The sequence below is a fragment of the Penicillium citrinum genome (genome assembly GCF_028827155.1).
Source record: "Penicillium citrinum strain IBT 23319 chromosome Unknown utg000002l:1.0-3833315.0:1.0-3834789.0, whole genome shotgun sequence".
NCBI lineage: Eukaryota > Fungi > Ascomycota > Eurotiomycetes > Eurotiales > Aspergillaceae > Penicillium > Penicillium citrinum.
In genome coordinates, this window is record NW_026622687.1 from 3,369,857 (window position 1) to 3,378,308 (window position 8,452).

Here is an 8,452-nt window from a genome sequence, read left to right on the forward strand (position 1 = left end):
GCGGGAAGTGTTAATGCCAGCGCACTTTAGCCATCAGCAACTTGATCCTTGATCCACTAGGGCTTGCACAGTCCTGGTTTACAGTCGAGACCTTTCTTGGACTGCCATGTAACGTTACTTGCAGGGATCATTATCAGGGTAGACTCAATTGACTCCCGGGTATAGCTGCTTAGCTCTGCCGATCTATGCAAATCGATGGCCTGTCTCCCCCATCCACATTGGCGTGGGCGAATGGATGGTAAAATTGACCAGTACTGCAGGAACTCGTGGCCTACGGAGTACATACCTGTACAATAGTATAGGCCCACTAGCGACCAGCCACTTTTCAGGGTCCTGAATACTCCGTACTATGGTACATACGGGGGAAGCATTCCGTCGATGCACCCACTTCCTTGAGATAAACAATCAGTCAAGGGAATAAACCAACAGACTCATGCACGGACGTCACAATTTCCCGGGTGGACTCGCCGAGATCCAAGTCTTTCTTTTCTCCGCCTTACGGGCTTCCAGAGCACGCTAATTTAGCGGTATGAACCTTGGTATTGGAGACGGCAGATTTACCGTCGCGCATCTCATTCGTGAGGTTTCCCCACAATCAGTGCTCACCCATCAACAACAAATGAGACCTGCTTGGGAGTTCCATGGTGCCCCCAAGAACATAGACACAAAGTTCACAACGGTGTTTCTAAATCTGGGTAATGACAGTGAGACCATTGTCCGAGCACTCACGTCCAAGCATTGGGTCTCGTGATGACCAATTCTCAACTGAATGAGAGAAATGAGAGTGAAGGAGGCGGGGGAGTTTAATCACTTCCTGTTGTTCGAACTCAACAGTTAGATACAGCATATGGGTAAACAACCAAGAGAAGACGAAAGAAAACCGCACTGCATCATGCATCAACATGAGGGCACATAATGGCCCCCAGTCCCTCCAGCCTCCGCCAGCACCATCCGAATGAGCTATCTCATAGTACAGTCTTGTTCCGGCCTCGCAGCTTCTGCCAAGGTCGTCATGCATGTATCATCGGGTGAAGCGGGTCAAGCTCGATCAGTTCCGCTTAAGCGTCAGTCTTTTCGAATCATTTGAGTTTGGCAACATGCATTCGACTCTATCCATTGAACGAACCACAAGTCATCTTGATCTCAAATTGACCAGCCATTGGCCTGACCCCGGATACCTGTCGCTGAGCCAACCGGGTCGGTGGCATGGCACTAACTTCGGCCCTGCATTGAGACCCAGTTCAATGCACCTCGCGAGTCGGCTTCGACTATCGAAGACACGGAAACTCTGCTCGCCTAGCTGCAAAATCATGCCAAATTTGGCTAACTGTGCAAGCAATGGAGCCACTTCCCAGCCTAGTTCTATTGGGTACCAGAAGGTGACTGACTGTCTTGCTATTTGACGAATCGAGATCATTGCCCCAAATACGGAATATCAATCGGATCATGGATAGCACCTGATGTCAGTCACCAAAGACTGACCCACTCAAGGGCCAGGGTCTTACTCTTACTGTACTATGGACATCTGTGAAGAGAGAAATGTGGGCTGCAAGCCCATCCCCCAGGTGAGATGTGGATATAAATTTGACCCGTGCCCTCGTTCTATTTACCTCTCTTTCCTGATTTTTGAAATCACTTTGTGATAGGAGCTCTTTCGTTACGGTTCCTACACGTCCTTCGTTTATAGGACTGGGCTATCAGGTAAATCGGTAACTGTCCAATATCTAATCTAGCAGTCCCTCGCTTGTCTGTTAGTAACAATGCGTGGTGTTCCTATCATTGTCCTCTACGCCGTCACCATGGCCTCCGGCAGCGTTTTGCCCCGGGATGCCAATGGTGACATGCGCCTAGCTGTTCGCGGCGGCGATGGTGATGGTGGTTGGCCTGGCCATGGACATGGTGGTCATGGCGGCGATGGCGGCGACTGGCCCGGTCATGGAGGTGGTGACGGCGGATGGCCCGGCCATGGAGGTGGTGACGGTGGATGGCCTGGTCACGGCGGTGGTGGCCATGAAGAGCCTACTACCCCATGCGAGACTGATACACCCACTCCTCCTCCAGTAGAGAGCACTACTCCTTGCGAGACTGATACTCTTACACCAACACCACCTCCGGTTGAGACTACTACGCCTTGTGAGACTACCACCACTACTCCTCCTCCCGAGTCTTCTACTCCGTGTGAGACGACTACCACTACTCCTCCTCCTGAGTCCTCTACTCCATGTGAGACTACCACCACTACTCCTCCTCCCGAGTCTTCTACTCCATGCGAGACTACCACCACTACTCCTCCTCCTGAGTCCTCTACTCCATGTGAGACTACCACCACTACTCCTCCTCCCGAGTCTTCTACTCCATGCGAGACTACCACCACTACTCCTCCTCCTGAGTCTTCTACTCCGTGTGAGACGACTACCACTACTCCTCCCCCCCGAGTCCTCTACTCCGTGTGAGACGACTACCACTACTCCTCCTCCTGAGTCCTCTACTCCATGTGAGACTACCACCACTACTCCTCCTCCCGAGTCTTCTACTCCATGCGAGACTACCACCACTACTCCTCCTCCTGAGTCCTCTACTCCATGTGAGACTACCACCACTACTCCTCCTCCCGAGTCTTCTACTCCATGCGAGACTACCACCACTACTCCTCCTCCTGAGTCTTCTACTCCGTGTGAGACGACTACCACTACTCCTCCCCCCGAGTCCTCTACTCCATGTGAGACTACCACCACTACTCCTCCTCCTGAGTCCTCTACTCCATGTGAGACGACCACCACTACTCCTCCTCCCGAGTCTTCTACTCCGTGTGAGACGACTACCACTACTCCTCCTCCTGAGTCCTCTACTCCATGTGAGACTACCACCACTACTCCTCCTCCTGAGTCCTCTACTCCATGTGAGACGACTACCACTACTCCTCCTCCTGAGTCTTCTACTCCATGTGAGACGACCACCACTACTCCTCCTCCTGAGTCTTCTACTCCATGTGAGACGACTACCACTACTCCTCCTCCCGAGTCTTCTACTCCATGTGAAACCACTACCACTGCTACACCACCTCCTGAGTCCTCTACTCCCTGCGAGACTACAACCACGGAGACTCCTCCTCCAGGGAGCTCAACTCCCTGCGAGACAACTACCGGGGCTACTCCCCCGCCTGAGTCTTCGACTCCTTGTGAGACTACCACAGTTGCGACGCCGCCGCCAGAGAGCACTACCCCATGTGAAACGGAGACTACGACACCACCTCCTGTTCCCACAACGATTACTACAACTTACACCACTACTACCTGCCCAAGTAAGTTTAAGTTCACCGTCAGCCAGGTCTCCCCAATTAAATGCTAATGTTCATAGTCACTTGGGCCACTGTTACTAGTGGATCGTCTACCTACACCCAACCGGTTACTCAGACTAGCACTCTAACCATCACCTCTGTTGTCACTTGCACTGAGGGATGTGTTAAGCCTACTACCACTCCTGAGCCCGTTGCCCCTGCTCCTGAGCCAAGCTCCCCTGCTCCTGTGCCGACCTCCCCTGCTCCTGCGGTCTCCCCAGTGCACTCGAACGCCCCAGAGCCTTCTACACCAGCCACCTCGTCTGCCCCTGCTCCTGCGGCTACTACTTCACCAGCTTTCAATGCCGCATCTTCTCAATATAAGATGTCTCTGGCCGGTCTTATTCCTGGTCTAGCCATTATCATGGCGCTGCTCTAATGATTTCAGCGTGACCCTTGAACATATTTTGATTCTCTGAATCGCAAAGCATATCCAAATGAGATGTAGCCGATCATGATAAAAAAATGAAATAACCAGAAAAAAATTTGGATTCTCGGGGAAAGGCATGGATGGCCGAGCTATTACCCTAATGCCCATCGTCTGGACCCTGTTCGGGCGACGGTGATTTGATGAACCCGTTGACGACTTACGCTCCTTACAACCAATAATCGACCGGCTTAGCTTAGTATAAAGTGTATTTAGTTCAGTAATTTTAAATGAGACAATCTTCATACATATACAACTTCATTCTTTATATACTACATAGACAATCCTACTCAAGTAGCTGTTCGCTCCTTTTCTTTTTAATTCCCAATGTAGCCATCCCCAAATTAGGGCTATCTTATGTAATCTAACCAAACAGTGCAAACACCCTTGCAGCTTCCGTGGCCTCACGGCGATGCGCCTCGTCGAGCTTCTCTTGCCAGGTGGCCACAGTATCTCCTTCTCGCTCGAATGGCCTAGTCATTGTGGATTCTGACATATACCGCCCTCCACGACTTCGAAATTTACCTTTTCTAACACCCAAAATCTGCTTGACGCGATTCAATAGCTCTTGCACCCGACGTTTCAGTTGGCGCAAGGCCAGCGTTCCGCCGACACACCTCGCGATTTGGTGGAGCGCCTATTTGTTCTTTTCTGCTAATATACCGCTGGCTTGATGTACGGAAACCCCCCAAGTCTTGTATCTCTTTTCTCGCGTGATAGTTTGACTTACACCGTGCAGTGGACAGCATAGACATAGACAATGACGCTCTCCCAAAGACAACGATTATCATCCTCTCCGTTTGTTTCCCTTGTTCTTCTTCCATTCCTCGTTTTCCTCCTCGGCTTCGTCGACTCAGTCTCCGCAGCCGGATCTGGTGTCATCGGTCTCGATGTCGGTACTGAATACTTCAAGGCTGCTTTGGTGAAGCCCGGTGTTCCGCTCGAAATTGTGCTCAGCAAGGACTCGAAGCGCAAGGACTCGGCAGCCATCGCATTCAAGCCTACGAGAGAAAGCGATGCACCCTTCCCCGAACGATTCTACGGTAGTGGTGCACTGGCCCTGGCGGCTCGGTACCCGGATGATGTTTACATGAATCTCAAGACCCTGTTGGGACTTCCCTTCAACGATGGAAATGACGATATTGTCAAGGAGTACTGGAGCCGATATCCAGCTCTCAAGCTTGAAAGTGCTCCCGAAGGCCGTGGATCAGTGGCCATGCGCAGCGACCGTCTCGGCGAGGCAGAAAGGAAAGACCCATTCTTGGTCGAGGAAATCCTGGCCATGCAATTGAAGGAAGTCAAAGCCAACGCTGATCTGTTAGCTGGCAAAGGATCGGATATTCGTGACGTCGTCATTACTTATCCTGCCTTCTACACCGCGGAGGAGAAGAAGAGCCTTATCTTGGCTGCCGAATTGGCCGGTCTGAAAATTGAAGCGCTCATTAGCGATGGATTGGCTGTTGGCTTGAATTACGCTACAAGCCGGAAGTTTCCTAGCATCTCCGATGGTGAGAAACCGGAATATCACGTTGTTTTTGACATGGGGGCTGGGTCGGCCACCGCAAGCGTTTTGCGCTTCCAGAGCCGTCAGGTCAAGGACGTTGGAAAGTACAACAAGACTGTCCAAGAAATCAATGTTTTGGGAGTCGGATGGGACAAGACGCTCGGTGGAGATGCCCTGAACGATCTCATTGTCAACGATATGGTCGAGAACCTTGTCGAGGAAAAGAAGCTCAAGGGCAAAGTCACCGCCAAGGATATCAAGGCCCATGGCAAGACTATGGCAAGACTCTGGAAAGATGCAGAAAAGGTTCGTCAGGTTCTTAGCGCTAATGGTGACACCATGACCAGTTTCGAGGGACTCTATGACGAAGAAGTCAACTTCAAATACAAAATCACCAGGGCTCACTTCGAGAAACTGGCTTCCGATCACGCGGCTCGCATCAACACTCCTCTAGAGAAGGCTCTGGAAGCTGCCAACCTAAAGTTACAAGACATCGACTCCATCGTTCTTCACGGTGGAGCTACTCGCACTCCCTTTGTTCAGAAACAGCTGGAGAAGATTTCTGGGTCCTCTAAGAAGATCCGCACTAACGTCAACGCCGATGAGGCAGCTGTCTTTGGTGCTGCTTTCAAAGGAGCCGCCCTCAGCCCTAACTTCCGCGTCAAGGAGATTCGAGCCAGTGATGCCGCTTCTTACCCTGTTGTACTCCAGTGGAAGTCGGAAGGCAAGGAAAGAAACCAGAAGCTATTCACTGCTACTTCCCAGACGGGTCCAGAGAAGCAAGTTACTGTCAAAAATCTTGACGATTTTGACTTCAGTTTCTATCAGCAGATTGGTGAGAACCAGGACAATCTCCCTGTCCTGAGCGTTGAGACACAAAACCTCACTGCCTCCGTTACTAAGTTAAAGGATAACTTTGGCTGTTCTACGGCAAACATCACCGCCAAGTTCAACATCCGCCTTAGCCCCATTGATGGCCTCCCAGAGGTCACAAGTGGAAATGTTAGCTGCGAAGTTGAAGCGGAAAAGAAAGGCATTGTTGATGATGTCAAGGGCTTCTTTGGCCTTGGCTCTAAGAAGGGGGATCAACAGCCTCTTGGTGAAGATGAGACCAGCGAATCGATCACCCTTGAGCCTGAAATTGAGTCCTCGACTACTTCCTCGGAGGATGCCTCAAGCACCAGTGTCACTAAAGACAGCGGCAAGACTATCACTCATACCAAGCTCGAGACCATTCCTATTGCACTCAAGTCCATCCCCTTAGGAAGACAGGGTCCCTCCGCTAGTGAACTCAGCCGTATTCGCGGACGCTTGTCTGCCTTTGACGCATCGGACCGTGATCGCATACTGCGTGAAGAATCTCTTAATGAACTTGAATCCTTTATCTATCGCAGTCGCGACCTGGTGGAAAACGAGGAGTTCGCCGCGGCCATCAAGCCGGACCAACTAGCCGTCTTGCAGGACAAATTGTCCAAATCCAGTGACTGGTTGTACGAAGAGAGTGACAACGCCAAAACGGCAGACTTCCAGGCCAAGTTGAAGGACCTGAAGAGCATTGTCAACCCTGCACTGAAGCGCATGAAAGAATCCACCGACAGACCCGCACGAGTTCAGTTGCTTCAAGACATGATCAAGAACGCCGAGTCAATGAAACAACTGATCGAGAATCAGATTCAATCTGACGAGGAGACCTACTCCTCTGCCCTCTCTGCCTCTAGCACTTCCGCCGAAGAGACCGAGATTAGCTCATCCACTCCCGCACCATCCTCCTCTAACGATGAAAATCTGGATGACCTTGATGATGACTCTTACTCATCATCTTCATCTAAGACTTCTACAAAGACTGCTGCGGCAGCCAAGCCTACAGGTCCCAAGTATAGCCTTTTCACACCTACCGATCTCTCCTCTCTTACTGAGATCTATGAGTCTTCCAAGCTTTGGGTGGAGGAGAAACTTGCTCTCCAGGAGAAGCTCACTGTGTCTGATGACCCAGCCTTGACGGTGGTTGACATTGACTCCCGTCTGCGTGAGTTCGAGCGTGTTTTGAACCGCATGTACGAGCGCATGACCGTCGCGGCCAAGAAGAACAGCTCTAAGAAGGGTAAGAGCAAGGACAAGAAACCCGAGGCTGAGAAGAGCAAGGGTAAGGAGAAGGAGAAGGAGAAGACTAAACCTACGGACGACACCCGTAAGGATGAGCTCTGAGCACCCAAGTGGGTCTCTTTGCATTGCATTTTGGTTGTTTTTCTTGCGCGCATTGAAGTACAGAGCATGTTTTCAGTCCCCATGTACTGTTTCATATCTTAAAACAATAGAGGAGAGAAGTATAATGGGATTTATGAATTGATATTCAAAGGTCTGAAGCATGTTAAAAATCTTGGAGCGAGCAAATGTCTAAGAATATCAGCGTGCTTCTATTCCACGCCTCGGTCAAAAATTTCATATCATCGCTATTGTGTATATGATACATCACTTGTTTAAAATTTTTCAACCTTCCTTGGATGCATTATTGTTTTGATCCCGAAGCTCTACAATCAATACATTTAGTTGCTTCATATCAGGATCCTCATTTACCGGTGAAGTATCACGCGTTACTTGGGATCGACCCGTTGTTTGTTCCAGTACCCATGACGTTAGAAGCCAATACTCAGGAGCATGTCGTACGAAGCCAAGCGTTTTCCAACGATTTGGATCCGAATGTGCAAAGCTCTGTGAAAGTTCCAGATCACGAATATGGGATGGCCACAATCGCCTCCAATTATGTAGTCCCCTGCGGAGTGTGGATTCATCAAGTATTGGTGACATCGAGTGTCGAGTTTGGAAGGTTAAAGCGCAAAATGCTAAGAATGATTGATTAGACATCATCATGCAAGATACGAGGTTTAATCCTTACCACTCATTATGGTAAACATGCCCACTACGCCCATGTTTGAGAAGAAATTCTCATAGCAACGGACTGTCTCAGTGCAAATGGCTCGCAGTGCATCGCAAAGCTTTATATTTCTTTGAGGTGCTATTCTTGCTCTCCAGGACTTCAATGCAATGAAGCATTTCTCTGCAGATTCGGCTTGGAAGCATGCTTCTGGAGACGGAAGATCCATATCAGCTTCTTGTACGAACATTCGAGGAGGTTGTTGGAAAAACAAGGCGTATGCGGAATCGAGATTGAAAATCCAAGAAAAGA

General features: G+C 50.1%; 2 protein-coding genes across 2 annotated transcripts; both read left to right on the forward strand.

The window, feature by feature from the left end:
* Window positions 1-1,760: 1,760 nt before the first annotated feature.
* Window positions 1,761-3,716, forward strand: N7469_003078 (uncharacterized protein; the record flags this gene model as incomplete). The annotated part of the gene is made up of 3 exons (XM_056641998.1): window positions 1,761-2,447; window positions 2,500-3,301; window positions 3,358-3,716. 3 exons carry the CDS (start codon window positions 1,761-1,763, stop codon window positions 3,714-3,716), a joined length of 1,848 nt encoding a protein of 615 aa, XP_056504492.1.
* An 808-nt stretch (window positions 3,717-4,524) lies between these two features.
* Window positions 4,525-7,473, forward strand: N7469_003079 (Hsp70 family protein; the record flags this gene model as incomplete). Its single annotated transcript, XM_056641999.1, has 1 exon — window positions 4,525-7,473. One exon carries the CDS (start codon window positions 4,525-4,527, stop codon window positions 7,471-7,473), a length of 2,949 nt encoding a protein of 982 aa, XP_056504493.1.
* Window positions 7,474-8,452: the final 979 nt, after the last annotated feature.